This window comes from Pongo abelii, chromosome 18 (assembly GCF_028885655.2).
Source record: "Pongo abelii isolate AG06213 chromosome 18, NHGRI_mPonAbe1-v2.0_pri, whole genome shotgun sequence".
Taxonomy (NCBI): Eukaryota; Metazoa; Chordata; class Mammalia; order Primates; family Hominidae; genus Pongo; species Pongo abelii.
This window is the reverse complement of record NC_072003.2, coordinates 16,506,639-16,528,911: the sequence shown is the minus strand read 5'-3', so window position 1 is coordinate 16,528,911 and position 22,273 is coordinate 16,506,639. Positions and strand designations below refer to the sequence as shown.

General features: G+C 40.0%; 2 protein-coding genes across 5 annotated transcripts in view; one reads left to right on the top strand and one right to left on the bottom strand.

The window, feature by feature from the left end:
* The window catches only part of TNFRSF17 (TNF receptor superfamily member 17), a 151,829-nt gene that overhangs the window by 4,861 nt on the left and 124,695 nt on the right, over positions 1 to 22,273 (top strand). The window lies entirely within an intron of this gene.
* The window catches only part of GSPT1 (G1 to S phase transition 1), a 41,213-nt gene continuing 31,510 nt past the window's right edge, over positions 12,571 to 22,273 (bottom strand). For all 3 annotated transcript variants that reach the window (XM_054534734.2, XM_024241428.3, XM_003780455.5), the window contains exons 11-15: positions 21,949 to 22,029; positions 17,748 to 17,921; positions 16,420 to 16,509; positions 16,097 to 16,265; positions 12,571 to 13,537 (exon numbers count right to left, since the gene is read on the bottom strand). In XM_054534734.2, coding sequence (XP_054390709.1) covers positions 13,485 to 13,537; positions 16,097 to 16,265; positions 16,420 to 16,509; positions 17,748 to 17,921; positions 21,949 to 22,029 — 567 coding nt within the window. In that variant the 3' untranslated portion in view covers positions 12,571 to 13,484. The remainder of the gene's footprint in view (positions 13,538 to 16,096; positions 16,266 to 16,419; positions 16,510 to 17,747; positions 17,922 to 21,948; positions 22,030 to 22,273) is intronic.

Here is a 22,273-nt window from a genome sequence, read left to right as displayed (position 1 = left end):
ATTTGTTTTTTGTTTTTTGCCTAGATTACTGCAACAGCCTCTTAACTTGTCTTCCCACCTCTACTTTTGCATCTTTTTTTTCTTTTTTTGAGACGGAGTTTCACTCTTGTCGCCCAGGCTGGAGTGCAATGGCACGATCTCGGCTCACTGCAACCTCCGCCTCCCAGGTTCAAGTGATTCTCCTGCCTCAGCCTCCCTAGTAGCTGGGATTATAGGCATGTGCCACCATGCCCGGCTAATTTTGTATTTTTAGTAGAGACGGTGTTTCTCCATGTTGGTCAGGCTGGTCTCGAACTCCCGACCTCAGGTGATCCACCTGCCTCGGCCTCCCAAAGTGCTGGGATTATAGGCGTGAGCCACCGCACCTGGCCTACTTTTGCATCTTTTATTTTTATTTATTTTAGTTTTGGGACAAGGTCTCACTCTGTCACGCAGGCTGGAGTGTGGTGGGGTGATCACAGCTCACTGCAGCCTCAACCTCCCGGACTCAAGTGATCCTCCCACCTCAGACTCCCAAGTAGCTGAAATTACAGGTGTGTGCCACCATGTCTGCCTAATTTTTTAACTTTTTTGTAGAGATGGGGTTCTCCCTATGTTACACAGGCTGGTCTCGAACTCCTGGGTTCAAGTGATCCTCCCACCTAGGCCTCCCAGAGTGTTGGGATTACAGGTGTGAGCCATCACTTCCAGCCTAATTTTGCATCTTGCAGTCCATTCTCTAACCCTTCGGAGGGCGTAATCTTTTTAAAATTCAAATCTGATCATATCAAACTATGCTGAATCACCTTCATTGGATTATTGTCATTAGGATGAGGCATATTCCTTAATTTGCCTTGTGTGTGTCACAGTTTGCATCTCTTGTCTGGCGTCCTGTGTAGTTTAGTATTTGTCCAAGAAAATAGTGTTCCAGTTTGAAAGGTAAATCATATGGATTGGGCATGGTGACTCATGCCTGTAATCCTAGCACTTTGGGAGGCCGAGGTAGGATTTCTTGAGTTTAGGAGTTCAAAGCTGCAGTTAGCTATGATTGTGCTACTGTACTCCAGCTTGGGTGACAGAGTGAGACCCTGTCTAAAAAAAAAACAAGTAAAAATTTTTAAAAGATAAGTAACATGGTCACTCTCAACATGGTAGGCACTCTTCATCTGGTCCCCTTCTTTTTATCTCTCTACCTTCATACCCTGCCACTCAACCCTTCAGTCTTTAAGTCCTAGATTCAACTCTGCAGTTTCTACTTTTCTTCATACCTCCCAATGTACTGTCACTTCTTCCTGGAACACTGTCAACTTGTACCTCCGTATCCCATCCCCATATATATTAATTCATCCTTCTAATTTCTGCTTCAGATTACTTCTGGAGAATTGTAGTAACACTGCGCCCAGCCTTTCATTTTTAATAAAAACATTTTAAAAGGGCCAGGTACGGTGGCTCACGCCTGTAATCCCAGCACTTTGGGAGGCTGAGGCGGGCAGATCACCTAAGGTCAGGAGTTCCGAGACCAGTCTGGCCAACATGATGAAACCCCGTCTCTACTAAAAATACAAAACTTAGCCGGGAATGGTGGTGGGTGCCTGTAATCCCAGCTACTGGGGAGGCTGAGGCAGGAGAATAGCTTGAACCCGGGAGGCGGAGGTTGCAGCAAGCCGAGATCGCCCCATTGCACTCCAGCCTGGGTGACAGAGCAAGACTCCGTCTGAAAAAAAAAAAAGTTTAAAAACGAAAAAAAGGCCGGGCGTGGTGGCTCACGCCTGTAATCCCAGCACTTGGGGAGGCTGAGGTGGGTGGATCACGAGGTCAGGAGATTGAGACCATCCTGGCTAATATGGTGAAACCCCGTCTCTACTAAAAATACAAAAAAAAATTAGCCGGGTGTGGTGGCATGCACCTGTAGTCCCAGCTACTTGGGAGGCTGAAGCAGGAGAATCGCTTGAACCCGGGAGGCGGAGGTTGCAGTGAGCAGAGATCGCGCCACTGCGCTCCAGCCTGGGCGATAGAGCGAGACTCCGTCTCAATAAAAAAAAAAGGAAAAAAAAATTAAAAATTTCAAAAATAGGGAAAAGCTTACAGAATAAGGATATAAAGAAAAATATTTTTGTGCAGCTGTACAATGTGTTTGTGTTTTAAGCAAAGTGTTAACTACAAAAGAGTCAAAAAGTTAAAAATGTAAAAGTTTATACAGTAAAAAAGTTACAGTAAGCCAAGGTTAATTTATTATTGAAGAAAGAAAAATTTTTTAAAGCCAGGCTCAGTGGTGTGTGCCTATTGTCGTAACTACTCAGGAGGCTGAGGCAGGAGGATCGCTTGAGCCTGGGAGTTCAAGTTCAGTCTGGACAACATAGTGAGACTCTTGTCTCAAAAAAAAAAAAGAAATAAAAATAAATCTAGTGTACCTAAGTGTGCAGTGTTTGTAAGTCTACAGTGGTGTACAGTAATGTCCTAGGCCTTCGCATTCACTCACTTATTCACCCAGAGCAACTTCCAGTCCTGCAAGCGCCATTCATGATAAGTGCCCTATACAGGTGTGCCATTTTTAATGTTTTATACTGTATTTTTAATGTTTTATACTGTATTTTTACTGTATATTTTAGATACAGTTGCCTACAGTATTTAGTACAGTAACATGCTGTACAGGTTTGTAGCCCAGTAGCAAGAGGCTATATCACATAGCATAGGTGTATAGCAAGCCATACCATTTAGGTTTGTGTGAGTACACTGATATTCCCACAACTATAAAGTCATCCAAAGACGCATGTCTAAGGATGTATCCTCATCATTAAGCAACCCATGACTGTATTTTGAGTTTGAAGTTCCAATGGTACATCTAAATGGATCTGGAATGTGGAAGAGAATATTCCTGAACTAAAAAGAAGGAAATTAGAAGTCATTTTCATGGAGGTGATGATTAAAGCTTTGTAAATAGGTGAGATTGCAAAAAAAAGTCTAGAGGAAGAATAGAGTTGTAAAGAAACCTTCAATAACAAACAAGGAGGAAACAGAGAAATAGTTGAAGATGTAAAAGAAAACCAATTTAGGAGGCTGAGGCAGCCAGATTGCTTGAGCTCAGGAGTTCAAGACTGCCCTGGGCAACATAATGAGATCCTGTCTCTACAAAAAATAGAAAAATTAGATGGGTACGGTGGCATATGCCTGTGTCCCAAATACTTGTGATGCTGAAATGGGAGGATTGTTTGAGCCCAGGGGGTTGACGCTACAGTGAGCCATGATTGTGCCACTGTACTCTAGCCTAGGCAACAGAGCAAGACTTTGTCTAAAAAAAAAAAAAGAAAGAAAGAAAGAAAGAATGAAGGCTGGACTCGGTGGCTCATGCCTGTAATCCCAGCACTCTGGGAGGCCAAGGTGGGCGGATCACGAGGTCAGGAGATTGAGACCATCCTGGCTAACACGACGAAACCCCGTCTCTACTAAAAATACAAAAAATTAGCCGGGGATGGTGGCATGCGCCCGTACTCCCAGCTACTCGGGAGGCTGAGGCAGGAGAATCACTTGAAGGAGGTTGCAGTGAGCTGAGATTGCACCACTGCACTCCCACTCCAGCTTGGGCGACAGAGTGAGACTCCATCTCAAAAAAAAAAAAAAGAATGAAAACCAAGAGGGTGCCAAGTTACAGCAGCCATGAGGGAGTGGAGATATCTGAAGATGTGTTAATACTGTTAAATATTGAAGTTGAGAAGAATACATAATGACAAAAGACCATATTGTCAGCACCACAAGACAGGGTGAAAAAATTAGAAAATAAATAGACCAGGTGCAGTGGCTCACACCTGTAATCACAGCACTTTGGGAGGCTGAGGAAGGAGGATTGCTTGAGGCCAGGAGTTCTAGACTAGTCTGGATAACATAGTGAAACCTCATTTCTACAAAAACCAGTGTAATTAATTTCAACATTCGAGTACCCAGGTCTCACGGATACCATCAATACTATTAGGTTGTTTCTCTTGGAAGGTACTGAGATATCTCTCTTCAAACTTCTTGGAAATCTTTTTTGGAGGTACATAAAGTTAATTTTATTAAGGATTTGGTAAATCAACTAATTGTAAAGAACATTCGAATATGTTGCTGAATAGTAAACATAAAGTTTAAGAAACTTCACACTTAATAATGGAACTCATATTCTAGTTCAAAATAAATATGTTACAATCAACTAGTAACCTTAGAAAACTATTAGACATCGTTTTTTATATAGCACTATTAAATCAGAGTGGTTACACATGGCAAACTAACAAAAGAAACCACATAGTCAATTGGTGATGTCTGGATTATCTGAAAGCAATTTAATACTCAGCATATTCTTGGTACTGAAATCTGCTAAGTAATATTAACCTAAACATAATGGAATCAAGGGTGAAACAATATTGCCCAAATGTAGAATGTGACATTTTAAAGAAGGTACAGAGGATATGGTGTTTTGGGTCAGAAAGATCAGTCTGAATCCCAACTCCATGATTTACTAGTTGTTTAGCTTTGGACAAGGTGGCTAATTTCCCAAGCCTCAATGTCTTCATCTGTTAAATGAAGCTGGTTCCCTCGGATTTAAGGGAATCTATCTTCACAGTGTCTGTCATGTTCATGATAGCACAAGGTTAGTTCTCTTCTCCTTCCCTTTGCTGAAAATAATATAATCATTATTAAATGGATTGGAAAATGAAATTGTGCATCTTAGGGGCCAAAAGAGCTTACCTGCATTCAAGCAGGGAAGAAATAGCCAATCAGTAGAGAAATTGATATTTGATTCTGATTTGGGGGCGAGGGGGTGGAAGGCTGGGGAAGAGAAACAAGAGAACAATGATATTGGCCAGAGAAAGAAATGTAAAGAGGTTTTCTGTAGAAAACCTAACTTTATTAACTTAGGTTTGCTGTTTATTTTTAACTCTTTGTCCTCATACAATCTATGTGGGTATCACAAGTACACCATTTTGCTGCTAGGTATCATAGTGTACACCAACCCCACTTAATACATGATTAACAAACAGCCTTATTATTATTATTATTATTATTATTATTTTTGGAGATGGAGTCTCGCTCTGTCACCCAGGCTGGAGCACAGTGGCGCAATCTCGGCTCACTTGCAAGCTCTGCCTGCTGGGTTCACGCCATTCTCCTGCCTCAGCCTCCCAAGTAGCTGGGAATACAGGCGCCCACCACTACGCCCGGCTAATATATATATATGTTTTTTGTATATTTAGTAGAGACAGGGTTTCACCGTGTTAGCCAGGATGGTCTCGATCTCCTCACCTCGTGATCCACCCGCCTCGGCCTCCCAAAGTGCTGGGATTACAGGGGTGAGCCATCGTGCCTGGCAGGAAAGTTTTAAATAGCTACTATACTATAAAGTATTATGCTAGGTCATCAATAAAGGATCTATAAAAGGACTTAGAGAAGTTATTCATGCACAGAATTGAATAAATCTACCAAAAAAGAAAAAGAAGAGGACTTAGCCGTGAAGTTTAAAACAGTTATTTAGTAGAGGTGCAAGTCAGGTTAGTTCTGCAAGTTAGGCCTAGCAACATGAAAGTAACAGGGACAATCCAGTTTTAGAATTGGCACATCATTTAGAAATGGCACCTCAGGCCAGGTGCAGTGGCTCATGCCTGTAATCCCAGCACTTTGGGAGGCCAAGGCTGGTGGATCACCTGAGGTCAGGAGTTAGAGACCAGCCTGGCCAACATGGCAAAAATACAAAAATTAGCCAGGCATGGTGGCACGTGCCTGTCATCCCAGGTATTCGGGATGACAAGAGAATCGTTTGAACCTGGGAGGTGGACGTTGCAGTGAGCAAAGATCCTGCCACTGCACTTCAGCCTGGGCGACAGAGCGAGACTCCATCTCAAAAAACAAAAAGGAAAGGAAAGAAATGGTACCTCACAGGCAATACAGGGAAGACCCTCTTGAAGATTGGAAAGGGAGATAAGAAGGGAGCTCATGTTATTTCACCACCTATTAGGATCACTACATTATCTATTTATCCTTGGTAAGTTTTATAAAAGTAGAGAAAGGAAGAAAAGGTGAGACTTTTCTCTCTGGTTTTACTTCCTTGCATTAGAGAAATTCAGAAGAAAGGTATTCGCATTTGCAACTAACCTGTCAAAGAATGCTAATTGGAAAGCAAAATCAAATCTTTCTTCAAGGATGGATCATTTGAATTAGAGAATATTCATAAAATGGAGTATTAGCAAAAAAAAAAAAAAAAAAAAAGAGCTGCTGATACACACAACATAATCTCTGAAACGTAATGTGCCAAAGATGACAAAGTTGAGTTCAAGCTATGTGATTCCATTTATGCAGAGTTCAAAAACAGACAAAACTATTATAATAGATGGCAAAACAGTGAATGCCTTGGCAAGAGGGGATTGGTTGGAAAGTAGCAGGAGAGCTTTCTGGGGGTGATGTGTTCTGCATGTTGATGGGGTGTTTACACAGTTGTATACACTTGACAAACTCATTGTAAACTTAAGATCTGTGCTTCTTACTGTATGCAAATTTTACCTTAATAAAAAATCCTCTCCTTTGTTATACAACATCTGTCTTCTGGAACTTCTTTACAAATCATAATTACTCCTAAGAATCTAAATCTTGAAGATTTTTTATCCTAAAACCTGATGTATTTGCGAGGGAATTAACAAAGATAGTGATGTCGACTGCTTTTAAGTAACTTCTGTAGTTTTAAAAAATTGATTCATAATAGAGGTACAGATTTTCAGGGTACATATGATAATTTGACACATTCATATAATGTGTACCAATCAAATCAGGGTAATTGGGATATCCATCACCTATTTATCTCCATGTGGAAACGTTCAAATTATTTTCTTGTATTTGGAAATATGGAACTTGTGTAGTTGATAAGCAAATACAAAGTCCTTTGGGAGTACTGTGCCCAGTTAAGTGGGATGAAATCCTCATTAAAAATTTCACCCTAAATGTACACGGTACAAAACAAGTTAAATGTGGTTTTTTTTTCCATTATGCCCTCTGAATTATTTTTACCAGTTGAGTTATTACCAGTAGCTTGACTCTTGACTAAGCTCAAACCAGAGAACAGAACTTTTAGTGAAAATGCTTTAAACATGTAAACTAATATTACTGTTTGATGATCATCATTCCATTGAAGGCAAATGTTAAGGGATCAAATGTGGGCAATGGGATGTTAAGAAAATGTGCAGCTAACATTAAATGTGATTCATTGCAGATAGAGGAAATTTTTGGCCTTTTTTTTTTTTTTGTGAGATGGAATCTCACTCCCATTGCACAGGCTGGAGTGCAGTGGCACCATCTCGGCTCACTGCAACCTCTGCCTCCTGGGTTCAAGTGATTCTCCTGCCTCAGCCTCTCAAGTAGCTGGGATTACAGGCACGCGCCACCACACTCAGCTAATTTTTGTATTTTTAGTAGAGATGGGGTTTCACTATATTGGCCAGGATGGTCTAGATCTTTTTTTTTTTTTTTGAGACTGAGTCTCACTCTGTCGCCCAGGCTGGAGTGCTGTGGCGTGATCTCGGCTCACTGCAGGCTCCGCTTCCCAGGTTCACGCCATTGTCCTGCCTCAGCCTCCCGAGTAGCTGGGACTACAGGCCACACCCGGCTAATTTTTTGTATTTTTAGTAGAGACGGGGTTTCACCGTGTTAGCCAGGATGGTCTCGATCTTCTGACCTCGTGATCCACCCGCCTCGGCCTCCCAAAAAGTGCTGGGATTACAGGCATACGCCTCTACGCCCAGCTAATTTTTGTATTTTTTAGCAGAGACCGGGTTTCACCACGTTGGCCAGGCTGGTCTGGAACTCCTGACCTCAAGTGATCCGCCCGCCTCGGCCTCCCAAAGTGCTGGGATTACAGGCATGAGTCACCGTGCCTGGCCAGAACCCCTACTTTAATAGCAAGCTTGGTCCCAAGTTTTAAGCTATGATTCGTTTAATGCCAAATACCTAGAGGCTGACTGCCAAAACCTCAAAGTGATTCACCTAAAGACACTTCAAGCAGGAACTTAGTACACAGGAATGAACTGCCGTCATTCAAGAAGCCACTGTGTATGTTACCTTTATCATTAATTTCTTCTTGCCCTTGCACATTGAATAAAAAGGGCAAGCACTATTTGGTCTCTTGATCTTTATTAAAAATCCTGAATGTAGAGGTTCATAGTTCTGACAATAATTGACGTTTCCCCCAACTCTACTGTTCACATAAAACCACATACTGTGATCTAGTTATTATTCAGCATCCCTAACTTCCTATAGGGTTATTATTTTTGTTTCCTAAGATTGTTATATACATTATACAAAAGACTTGCATGCCATATGCAAGCAGATGACGTTTGTGAATCCCTTATCTGACAGAGCTTATTAGATCCATCCAACAAACCTGTTGGTAGATGGTTCCAATACCTGATACAAAAATAAAAGGGTGGTACAAAAAAGGGCATTGCTTTTGCTTGTTACAACACAGGTAATTACAAACGACAAATCCATCAAAAGGGAAGATGACAACTTTTATTGTTATTACAAAAGCAAATTTAACTTGTCATTTGAATAATTGCAAGAGCAGACTAAGGGCTTAATCCTCACACAGGCACCAAGTCAGGCACAGTAGGTAGCTACAAATCGTAAGAAAAAGCTTTCTTTCCTACCTAGAGCACTCTTCCATGCTTTGGAATTAGGCTAAAAAACTCAGCAAACCTGATCAGTTCCCTTTAATCCCGTTTTGTTTTTTTTAAATGAGATCTAGGTATTAACCTGCTAACGAAAACTAGTCACTAAGTCCTGGCCTGACACATTTCCTTTAGAACAAACAGAACTAATAGCTGTGTACATTTCTGAGAGCCCGATGTGTGAGTCCTTAAAATGTAGACCTTGCAGGAGGCTTAGACCTCAGTTTCACCTAATGCATGTGGAGGAAATGGAGGTGAGAATAGTCACCTGAAGAGTGCAAGCGCTCCAGCTCCAGCGCGCACACACTCTTCCCTGGGCAGCAGGAAAAGGAGGTAGCAAGGACTTGGGCTGACATCTGAAGCACTAAGCTAATGTGCCTGGTAGAGGGGAGCCTCAGGAAGCACAAGATGTCATTCCACCTGTGCTGTCCACAAACCTGAGGTTTCCACATCGTTTTAAAGGGCACAGTGGCAAATGTGACAAGGCAGAAAACAATAACCATTTCAAGGATCACTTAAGGAATCCTGGTGTTTTCTGCCTAATCAGACGTAGTACCAATCTGCTTTTCCCTTATATTGGAGAACATAAAAGTTTTAATCTCCACTCCCACACCTTCAGGCCCTTATAATAATCCTTAGTAAACAACTCAGCTAGCATTATTGTTTCAAGGAAGCATAGGATTAGAGGTATGTGAGAAGGGTGTTTATTGAAGGGAAGACTCAGTAAGTTCTAGGATATTAAAGTCAAGAATATCCTAGAGCCAAAAACCACCAAAAGTTGAACCAAATCTACCTGAACTGAATTGACAGTAAACTGGGTCAAATGGAATCCACGGAATTATTACTCGAAAATAAAAATACTTCCTATTCCATTTACTATAAAATCTAATCTAACCAACTTACTGCTAAATGTAAACCTAGTTAAGTCTTTTGTGCATACGCGATTACACTTACTTAACAAGTTGCTGCCATGGTGAGATCTCTAAAGAAAGAAACAAGATCAAGGATGTATTAGATGGCATCTGCTAGAATCACTGAAAAAGTGAGCTGGAAGAAATAAAAGCCCATTATTTGGAGATAGATAATTGTCCCCTAAATCCACTGGTTGCTCTCTTCCTTACCTATGTCTGTGAGAGGATTAATGGCATAGTTTGTTCTAATAAGGTAGGCCAACAATGAATATAACATTTAACCATCCTAAAATCAGAGCTATAGTGCTATAACCAGATTTTTCACAAAGGGTTTTAAAGTTGAAAGTTGCCTGATGTTAAGAGCTGTAATAAAACTGCGTATTTTCCCCTTGACTACCTTAAATCCCTACCCAAAGCAATGAAGCTATCATCCATGAAGTAGCGGTCCAAGAGGAAGTCCATGCCAGTAAGGAAAGGTGCTAGAGTGCTGTTATGTGTAATAGTCATCAAAGATCACGGAGTAATTACAGTCATTACTAGTGTTCCTGAAGATCGCCAAGGGAGTTTAGCTGATTTTTTTCCAGAGTTCATCTTGGGAGCAGTTTTTGACCATAGGTTCAGCTTTTTTCTTGGGTAGCAAAACTGCATCTGGCTGCAAGTCTAACCCAAAATATTCGCAGCGTATCAGCTGAGAGGATGCTGGCAACTGTTGAACTACATCACAGTTCAAAGTCCCATATTGTGAGAGCAGTACTTGTAGTTTATGTAACCAGCAAATATGAGTTACCTCGTTACAGTGAACAACCTGCACTGTTAGAGTTTAGAAACTTTTGACATTCGGCTATCACATATTTCAAAGATTTTCAACTCACAAAAAAAAAATACATGGGTTTAATTATTCAGTAACACTTTACTATTTGTCACTTAATCTCAAGACAATACACACTCAGTCCAACTCTTTTGGTTTGATTTTACATAGATTTTCACTTACTTTTGCAAATTAAAAAGAAATCTGTGCTGTATTTCCCCCTCTCCCACAGTAAGAAACAAGGGTTTAAAATGGCAATTACTTAGATGTTTATTTCAATATTTCTTAAATTCACTTTATTAATTTAAAAAACTAATTAAATAATCTAGCATGAAAATTATATAAAGAACATCATTAATGTGAAAAGATGCAAGAAAAAAATCATTCTAGTAGAGCAACGTTAAAGATAGAGAACAAATGCTTAGGTAATACCCTAAATATGCAGCCAACTACCCTATTTTTGCACTGTTGACCATATAAGCACGTTTGCATTTGCAGAAAACAGAATGACAGCATAGGAATTTGTATTGCTCTATAACAGTCCAACATCTCCACATAATGCCAAGTTCACCTTAGACATTTTATTTCCTTATCCAAATGAACAGCCTGTGTAAGCAGGATTGAAAATGCATCAACTTTAAAAAGATGAGAACAATTTTCAAAGCCCATAGAACTTATGTTGCTGGTTAATTTTAGCATTGAAATTTCTTTTGAATAATCTAATCTTGCAAATACGCAAGAATCCAGTGGAATTTTTACAGTTACATTTGTATTTGTATGACCTGTTACTTTTTAGAGGTAGGCCCTTCACAGTTGATATCCAAGTTACTTAAGAGTCTTGGCAACATGCACATAATATTCTAACAGTATAAATGTTTTAGTAGCAAACATAACTTATTTTTTAAAAATGTGTTCTATTTAGAAAGGGAACTCTTATCTCTGGAAATGATTTCAGTGGCTCTTGAACTTTTAAATATTCATTAAAATTCAAGCAATTGCTAGTATTTGTTTTCATTAACATGGAATTACTAAAAGAACTATTATGTTTTGATTAAAGCTCCTACATTTTCCAGAAAAATAAAAGCCCAGAGATTTGCAGACATAATAAAATTTATTTAAATTTCATGCAATAGCCATAATTATAGTTTTAAGAATCTGTAGGACAATAACTTTGCTGTCCATAAGATGTAGCCTCATTCAAGAAATGAATGGGAATTTCACAGTTAAGAAAACACTAGGCCAAGTGTGACGCCTCATGCCTGTAATCCCAGGACTTTTGAGAGGCTGAGGCGAGCGGATCACTTGAGGTCAGAAGTTTGAGACCAGCCTGACCAATATGGGGAAACCTCGTCTCTACTAAAAATACAAAAATTAACTGGGCCTGGTGGAGGGCTCCTGTAATCCCAGCTACTCAAGAGGCTGAGGCAGGAAATTGCTTGAATCCGGGAGGTGGAGGCTGCAGTGAGCCGAGATCGAGCCACTGCACTCCAGCCTAGGTGACAGAGTGAGCCTCTGTCTCAAAACAAAACAAAACACCCATTAGATTAAGTTTTATTTTCTGTCACTGGAAATACAGTCTGTCTAGGCTTTTCTTTTCTGAGGAGCAAAATTACAGGGGAGGGACTTGTCATTAAATATACAAAGTATCTTATTTAGAGAGAGATCACAATCTAAAAGAGGCTATCTTTGATAAATGGCAATACTCAACATCAAGGGGGCTTTGGATAAACCCACAAATTGCCTCCATTCCTCATTTATTCTCATGAAAAATTTCAAAGTCATGATAATTATAGCAGAAAGTCATTCAATCTAAAACCACCACAATACTGCACTGTGGTTCATCAAAAACATGGTTAGCAAATTTCAGCTTTACACTTAAGAAAACTCAATTTCAAATAATTGAGATAAAACTTATACTGTGCTTGATTCTGCTTATCGCTGATAATTTTAGTCTCTGCAGATTCTGTTGATTCTGCTTATCGCTGATAATTTTAGTCTCTGCAGATTCTGATGATTCTAAATGTTTTCATTTAGTTGCTGGGTTGAGATTTAGCTTTAACCAGCAAGGATCATCCAACCTTTAAAGTTACTGATACAAAGAGTAAACTGGGTAACTTGTAGAAGTGGCACTTGCAACTGATACGGTTTTCATACTAGAGGCATGCAGCTCTTATAAATACTAAAAGAGGAATTTTTGCCAGGTCTCAAACATGCTTTATTTGTTGTAAATTCCACTAATTTAACGAGTTAATGGAATTTTCTCTAGGGGTACAATTTCATTACGCTTTACTTATAAAAACTACAGTATGCTGTTCTTTTATTTTAAAACAACTTACTGTATTTAAGAAATCATGTTACAATATAAATTGGCAAAAAAAAAAAATAAATAATTAAAAGACCTAGTAAAGCAGTATCACATTTGGATAAAGGGATTTAACCGCATGTATGCATTAACCATCAAAAGAAGAGGTCACACTAATCCTTTCCTTTAATACAAACTTGAACATTGTGAATGCCTCATTTATAGTGGGTAGGGAAAGAGTTTATAAAAGTCCAAGTAATAAAATGTATTCAATTACTTGGGAAAGTTAAAAAGCTAATGCAACAATGTTACATCCAGATAAAAAACATTATTCAAAAGCAATTCAAATACCGAAAAGGATTTCAAATTGAATATTTTATTAACATGGTAGTTGCCTTTGTAACATGTGCACACACACTCGCACACTCAGAATGATCTGCCTGGGGGAAAAATACTAAATATGCCTAAGGAGAAAATGAAAAATAAAAAAATTCCTGTAGGTTTTCATTATTGTAGGCAATTATGTCCACATCACTTACAAAGCTATTGCCAAATCCGTCCAAGGAAGCAGAGTTTGAAGGGGGGGCTAGGGATGGGAATCTTGGGAAAAATTCAACAGTGGCATAGCAGAGCTCTCAATATGAGAAAGCTGACATAATGTGGACTTTTGCTGTGAATTTCCTCTTTGCAAAATATGGGGAGAGGTTTATCAATGGGCAGAAAATAAGAGAAGGCGGTGTGAAGTCGGCTTTTGCAGTCAATTTTCCTCACAGTACTGTGCAGGGTCATCAACAAGAAAATGCTTAGTCTTTCTCTGGAACCAGTTTCAGAACTTTTCCAATTGCAATGGTCTTACCTAGAAATGAAATTTTAAAAAAATCTTTCAGTAGTTAACAGCAAGTCTATATAAGATATTAAAACTTATTATTTTAAATCACAAAAATATTTTTTACAATGTAAGTTACTAATTAACTAGCTTTACTGCCAAACCCATGACACTTCTATTTAGGTAGTCTTAATAAGTGGGTCTTATTTGGGGGGGCAGGTAAAGAGATGGTTCCCTGTATCAAAAACCTATCTCCCCCCACACCCCCCAAACAATTCTCCTGCCTCATCCTCCTGAGTAGCTGGGATTACAGGTGCCCGCCACCACGCCCAGCTAATTTTTGTATTTTTAGTAGAGACGGGATTTCACCATGTTGGCCAGGCTGGTCTCGAACTCCTGACCTCAGGTGATCCACCCGCCTCACCCTCCCAAAGTGCTGGGATTACAGGCATGTGCCACTGCGTAAAGACAGAGTCTTACTCTGTCACCCAGGCTGGAGTGCAGTGGCGCGACTTCGGCTGACTGCAACCTCCTCCTTCTGGGTTCAAGCGATTCTCCTGCCTCAGCCTCCTGAGTAGCTGGGAGTATAGGTGCCTGCCACCATGCCCATTCTGATTTTTGTATTTTTAGTAGAGGCAGGGTTTCACCATGTTGGCCAGGCTGGTCTTGAACTTTTGGCCTCAGGTGATCCGCCTGCCTCGGCCTCCCAAAGTGCTGGGATTACAGGCGTGAGCCACCACACTGGGCCAAAAAACCTCTTTGGATTAAAAAAAAAAAGGGAATATCCGTATTTGTGGAATATCCACACAATGGAGTACTACTCAGTGATATAAAGGAATAAATAACATGTTACATGGTTGAACCTCAAAATCATACTAAGTAAAATAAACCAGACAAAGGACCACATAATTTATAATTCTATTTATGGAGTGTCTATAAAAGACAAATTGAAAAATGGTTGCCTAGGGGTGAAGGTGGGAGTAAGGGGTGATTATGAACAGGTGTAAGGTTTTTTTTTTAGGTGTTCTAAATGTTCTAATATTAGTATACGGTGATAGTTGTACAATTCTGTAAACATACTAAAATTCATTGAATTACATATTTAAAACAGGTCAATTTTATATTATGGAAATTATATCTAAATAAAGCTGCTAAAAAAATCCCAAAACCTATCCTTAAGTAACTGAAAAGGCACAGCAATCACCACTGACTACAATGCAGTGAACACGTCCTTCTGGTAGTACTCCTGTGGACTGAAAGGGATACAAAACCCATTGGGTCTTGTGGAAAACCTAAAAGCCAAGTTAGCTTTTTTTTTTTTTTTTTAAAAGCCAAGTTATCTTTTAGGGAAAAATAATTCTAGGGTTAAGAATTCCTGCTACATTAATTGCTTTTCTTCTGTCTTCCTGATTTTATCAAGTTCTGAGTGGTAAACTAAAACTATCATTTTGTTATATTAATAAGATAAACCCAATAACCAGTTTTACTATCAACCAGAAGAGTTCTGGGCCTTTAAAATAAACACTGTCTTTATACAATTTCATCCAATGTAAAGTTCAGGAACTGTATTCATCACCAGGGCTTAGCACAGTTCCTGACACTCTGTAGATACAAAGTAGTTTTTGCTAAATGGAATTGGAATGAACATGTGAAATGACTATTCTGTATTTCAATGGAACTATAAAGTTTTATGTAAAGTCTTCTGTAGTCTTAAAATGGTTATCTAAGTTAGAAATATTAACAGCCGGGCCGGGCGCAGTGGCTCACGCCTGTAATCCCAGCACTTTGGGAGGCCAAGACTGGTGGATCACGAGGTCAGGAGATCAAGACCATCCTGACCAACATGGTGAAACCCCGTCTTTACTAAAAATACAAAAAATTAGCCTGGCGTGGTGGCAGCGCCTATAGTCCCAGCTACTCAGGAGGCTGAGGCAGGAGAATGGCGTGAACCTGGGAGATGGAGCTTGCAGTGAGCCAAGATTGTGCCACTGCACTCTAGCCTGGGTGACAGAGCGAGACTCCATCTCAAAAAAAGGAAAGGAAAGGAAAAAGGAAAGGGAAAGGAAAAGGAAAGGAATATTAAAAGCTCATAAGGAAACGTTTCATAACAATCATTTTGTTTTTATGCCAAAGAACTTCATGACCCCAAGATGGGAATGTTAGTTGTTCTGCGTCACCCAGAGGTAGGCAGAAATGGATGCACACAAAAGGTCACAAACATTGGACCTCTGAAAAATTAGGTGTAAAAAAAAAAAATCAATCTCTATATTCCTTTTAATCTCTAGACATATTACAAAGGATTACATCATAGAAATATCTTAGTAAACAAAATAGCCCTCCAAATCCACTACTCACAAAACATCAAAATTAAGATTCTTCACGTAGAGCATTACTAGATTTGGCATTACTACTAAAACACGTGGTCAATTCTGTTCAATACATTCAACTCATAAAACATTCATACGAATATAGAATGTGAATCGAAGTTTTCTGTGAATCTGTTGCAATGTGTACTGTACTGAGATGATGAAGATGACCAAAGCTAGGTATCCTGGATATACTACTAGACGTCAGTTTAAAAGCTCTTACCCTCATCTCTTAAGGTGAAACGACCCATCTGAGGGAAGTCTTTAAAGGTCTCAAGGCAGATGGTTCCTGCTGTCCTTAAACGAGCAATGCATACTTGATCTTGTTTCACAAAACGGGGTCGGGTCTTACTTTTTTCTCCTGATTTTTTGTCTACCAAGCAGATTAAGGCCTAACCAAGAAAAGAGTAAGAGAAAATCAGAATAATGCCAAATAAAATAATCTTTAAGAACAGGTATAGAAATAAAAGTGCATCACTGTTGCTGATTAGAAATTATGAAGATAAAACAGTATTAAAACAAATAAACCAATTATCTTAAACTCACTGTTATTTCGACTTCCTCAATACAGGTATGAATATGCAGCACCGCATTATAGCCTGGGCAGATGATGGATTTGTGCTCTATAATCACTATCTGTCAAACAAACAAACATATTCTTATCTTTATCCTTAGGGTAAATAAGAATTCAGTGTTCTCAAGCGCCATACAAATCCCAAGAATTAGTGTTACCATCTCAGTAGGACACCAACTTAAGTGATTTTTGTGTTAGAGGTGATAGGTTTGTCTTACTAATTTTGTTCACAGGATGGGTCAGGCTGCTTGACCTCAAAGCATGAATTTCAATATCTTATCCTGTTTTTATCTTCTTGGCAAGTCCCTGGTCAACTTTCAAAACACAGCAGGCTGGCTGGGCGCAGTGGTTCATTCCTGTAATCTCAGCACTTTGGGAGGCCGAGGTGGCAGGGCAGGGGGCCGGGGGCATCACTTGAGGCCAAGAGTTCAAGACCAACCTGGACAACATGGTGAAACCCTGTCTCTACTAAAAATACAAAACAATCAGCCAGGCGTGGTGGTGGGCGCCTATAATCCCAGCTACTCAGGAGGCTGAGGCGGGACAATCGCTTGAATCCCGGAGGTGGAGGTTGCAGTGAGCCGAGATCGCGCCACTGCACTCCAGCCTGGGTGACAGAGCAAGACCCCACCTCCAAACAAAACAAAAGATAGCAGGCCAACTTTCTTATCTGGGAAGGCTTCCTTATATTCCCCAAGGAATTAAGCTAACTTTTACCACTCAGAAGCTACCTAGATGTAAACTTATCCAGCTTTATCCATTTCTCAATACCTAAGGTCCAGTAAAGTAAACAACCTTACATCTGGCATCAAAATCTAACTTGATTAGTTGTCATACCTTAGAACAGAACTTTAAAAAATTCTGTTAATCACACCAGTCACTTACTCTGTCATTCTCCCAGGGAGGTTAGATTGTTAATCACAGGGAAACCTGTGTGATTTCTTGTCTGGAAAGCTATGTGCTGTGAATGAGCACATACATAAACCATGACTTCCACAGTAACTGTGCTCTGGTCAAGTAAATATTAGATACTCTAAAATGTATCATCAGGAGATCAAACATAAAAAGGAACTTACAAAGAATACTCCTTATCCAGCAAGCACTTGTACCAGCTTGAAGACTTTGTATGAGGTGCCTATTGTGGTTATGATATATAAGTGGCTTATAATATTTCCATTCCCCTTCTCTACACTAAGATGGGTTAACTGGCATGTCACAAATAATCAGGACAAAAGGCACTGATATTCTAATTTCATTTAGACATTAAAACCCACTATGACAACAACAATAATTTGTTTACCTGGGCATCAAATGTGCGTCCAGAATGACAAAGATTATTAGGATCACAAAGTATAAACCCTGGAAGAATCTCCTCTTCTTCAATTCCTTTCAGTCTGATTTTGAGGTTTTCACCTGGGGCTACAGTATCAGTTTCTACATCATCGGAAAGTATTCCAAGAACTTCCACGTTGTGCTTTAAAAGAAAACAAGACTGGAGGTTTTCTGACACATTCACTGCATTACGGAACATAAAATGATCTGAATGTCTGCTCAATAAAGAGTTGCAAGATTTGACTGTAAACACTTATATTTGTATGACATAAAATCTTAGCCTAGATATGATCAGTGAAAACCATATCCTAGAAGTATAACTGCCAATTAAAGTATTAACGTGTCACCTTTTAAATATCACATTCTAATCATTTCCAACTACAAAAATTAGCTGGGCGAGGTGGCGGGCACCTGTAATCCCAGCTACTCAGGAGGCTGAGGCAGAGAATTGCTTGAACCCTGGAGGCAGAGGCTGCAGTGAGCTGAGATGGCGCCACTGTACTCCAGCCTGGGCAACAGAAGGAGACTCCATCTCAAAAAAAAAAAAAAAAAATAAGAAAGAAACAAGAGTTTAGAAGTCACTCACCTAAAAAACAATCTGTATCGGCTGGGCGCAGTGGCTCACGCCTGTAATCCCAGCACTTTGGGAGGCCAAGGCAGGTGGATCACGAGGTCAGAAGTTCAAGACCAGCCTGGCCAACATGGTGAAACCCTGTCTCTACTAAAAATACAAAAATGAGCTGGGCATGGTGGCACGTTCCTGTAATCCCAGCTACTCGGGAGGCTGAGGCAGGAGCCTGAACCGGGACCTGGGAGGTGGAGGTCGCAGTGAGCCGAGATCACGCCACTGCACTCCAGCCTGGGCTACAGAGCAAGACTCCGTCTCAAAAAAAAAAACAAAAAAACATAAAACAAATCTGTATCTCAGAACAGTTTCATAAAATATCAAAGTAAAAAATAACCAATTTTTAATTTAACCCATTAATTACTTACTGTGGTAAAATACCTGTAACAAAATTTACCATCATCACCATTTTAGGTGTGCATTTCAATAGTACACCTAAATTAAATACATTTAAAATATTATACAACCAATATTCAGAACTCTGAAATCTTGTTATCTTGCAAAACTGAAACTCCCCATTGGCCCAAACCCTGGCAACCACCATCCTACTTTCAGTTGACAAATGTGACTATTCTAGGTACCTCATTTAAGTAGAATCATATGGTATTTGTCTTTTTGTGACTGTTTTATTTCATATAGCATAATGTCCTCAAGGTTCATTCATGTTGTGGCCTGTGTCAGAACTTCCTTTTTAAGGCTGTGCAATATTCTATTACATGTATGTAACACGCTTTCTTTATCCATTCATCCTTTGTGGACACCAGGGTTGCTTCCGCCTTCTGGCTACTGTGAATAATACATCTATGAACATGTTTATACAGATATCTGAGACTCTGCTTTCAACTCTTTTGGGTATATACTCAGAAAGAGTATTGCTGGATTATGTGGGAAATCTATGTTTAATTTTTTGAGGAACTGCTATATTTTTTCACGGCACTTGGCACAATTTTACATTACCAACAGTGCACAAGGGTTCCAAATTCTCCACATCCTTGCCAACACATGTTACTTTGTTTTCCAAAAAAAAGTTTTTAATTGAGATGGGATCTCACACATAGTGAGAGACCCAGCCTGGTCTCAAAACTCAAGTGATCCTCCTGCCTCAGCTTTTCCCAAAGTTCAGGGATTATAGGCGTAAGCCACCATGTCCAGCCCTGTGGATTTGATTTTTATTTCCCTAATAGTTAGCAGTGCTAAGCATTTTTTCATGTACTTTTTGGCTGTTTATACATCTTCTTTGGAAAAATGTCTATTGCAGTCCTTTGCCCATTTTTGAATTGGGTTGTTTAGGTTTTTTGTTGACTTGTAGGAGTTCTTCATATATTCTAGATATTAACCCCGTATTTAGATATATGATTGGCAAATGTTTTCTCTCATTCCGTAGGTTGCCAACCCCATGAATTTTTTATTGTAAAAGTCTGGCCTCTTTTTTATTTGATATTTGAGACGGAGTCTCGCACTGTCGCCCGTGCTGGCGTGCAGTGGCGTGATCTCAGCTCGCTGCAACCTCCACCTCCCGGGTTCAAGCGATTCTCCTGTCTCGGCCTCCTGGGTAGCTAGGATTACAGGCACACGCCGACACACTTGGCTAATTTTTTGTATTTTTAGTAGAGACGGGGTTTCACTATGTTGGTCAAGCTGGTCTCGAACTCCTGACCTCGTGATCCACCCACTTCAGCCTCCCAAAGTGCTGGGATTACAGGCATGGCCCACCCACCGGCCGCCTCTATGTCTTTTAAACTATTCTAGCTCTGTTCCACTGAGATTCAAGAGGACTAAACTGAAGTGAGTTTTTGAGGCTTGCTCAACTCTAGGACATTCTATACCTGCCTAGTGATTAGTATCAAGTAATGGCTTCCACAGAGAACAGCCACTTTCTCTATAATAGTTACTAAGGCCCCTCACTTGCAAATATGTCTGGGCACTAACTTCACTTATGTTTAGAGAATCATACTTTTTTCTATTCTGGTAAAATATAAATAATAACATTCAACTTTTAAACTATTTTAGTTTGCAATTCAGTGCCATCTAGTGTATTCACCATGTTGTACAATCAATACCACTATCTAATTCTAAAACTTCATTGTCCCAAAAAAGAAATCCTATACCCATTAAGCAGTCCCTCCCTACTTTCCCTCGTTCAGCCCCTTGCAACCACCAAGCTGCCTTACACCTCCATAGCTTTTTTTTTTTTGAGAAAAGGTCTCATTCTGTTGCCCAGCCTGGAGTGCGGTGGTGTGATCAGAGCTCATAAATCATAGCATCCTTGACTTCCTGGGCTCAAGCAATCCTCCTGCTTCAACCTCCCAAATAGCTAGGACCACAGGCACGTATCACCACAAGTGGCTAATTTTATTTTTCACAGAGACAGGGTCTCCCTATGTTGCCCAGTGTGGTCTCTAACTCTCGGGCTCAAGCAATCGGTCCACCTCAAACTCCCAAAGTCTAGGTGTTAGCCACCATGCCCGGCTCATCTCCATAATTTTTGGGACAACTCTACAGACAAAACTGAGTAAGGGCTGAGTGTGGTGGCTCACGCCTGTAATCCCAACAATTTGGGAGGCCCAGGTGGGCAAATCACGAGGTTAGGAGTTCGAGACCAGCCTGGCCAACGTGGGGAAACCCTGTCTCTACTAAAACCACACAAATTAGCCAGATATGGTGATGCATGCCTGTAATCCCAGCTACCCGGGAGGCGGAGGTTGCAGTGAGCCGAGAATGCGCCACTGCACTCCAGCCTGGGCGACAGGGCGAGACTCCATCTCAAAACAACAAGATCAACAACTAACTAAGAACTCAACCTGAGAATTATTTTCACTCAGATGTTAGCCTTCAAGTTGCAAAGATAATAGGAAAAAGTAGGCTTTAATATAAAAACATTTTAGAAGATACTATCTATTCTAATCTCCAATGCACAACGCATCAAGAAGCCAGATAATACAATTTGTAAGGTGCCAATTATGTCTAAATATTACATTTGATAATGGATTCTTTTTCTAATTTACTCTGCCTGGAGTTAGCATGGTAAATAAATTCTCACTGAAATCTAGCAAAATCCCCATCTGAAGGTACTGATGACTCAAGTCTGTGGTCCTGCATAAGCAACATCTTTGGAGCTGTTAGAGAAGCCCTGCCTAAGGTTATCTGCAAATATCAGCAATTGAACAGTCAAAAATGACACAAAGGAGGCCAGGCATGATGGCTCACGCCTGTAATCCTAGCACTTTGGAAGGCCAAGATGGGAGGATTGTTTGAGGCCAGGAGTTAGAGACTAGTCTGGTCAACATAGTGAGACCCCATCTCGATTTTTATTAAAAAAAAAAAAAAAAAAAAAAAATTAGCCAGGGAGAGTGGCACAAGCCTATACATAGTCCCAGCTACTTGGGAGGCTCAGGTGGTAGGATTGCTTGAAAGTTTGAGGCTGTAATAAGCTATGATTGTGCCACTGCACTCCTACCTCGGTGACAGAACAAGACCCTATCTCTTAAAAAAAAAAAAGAAAAAACTCAATAAATAGATAGGAAACAGCATAACCGAGTCTTACCTTGTTTGGCATCATCACAAGCTGCTGGCCTTTACAAATAGATCCTGATTCCAGCTTTCCCAGGACCACAGTGCCCATATCCTGATCAAATGTAAAATAAAATCCAGTTTCAGACTTATTGGTGCTGTATAACAGCTCAGTAGCCCAAAGTGAAATTCTACACTGCTTATTCATAAAGGAAAATCATTTGCTTAAGTAGAAGGCTTAGGTTCATCTTAAACTCAGTAACAAATACTCTATAATAATTTGTGTCATAAGCATATGTATGATCATATTAATAATTCAGTATGCCTATGATTTAAAAAGAAAATATGGCGCAGGCTGG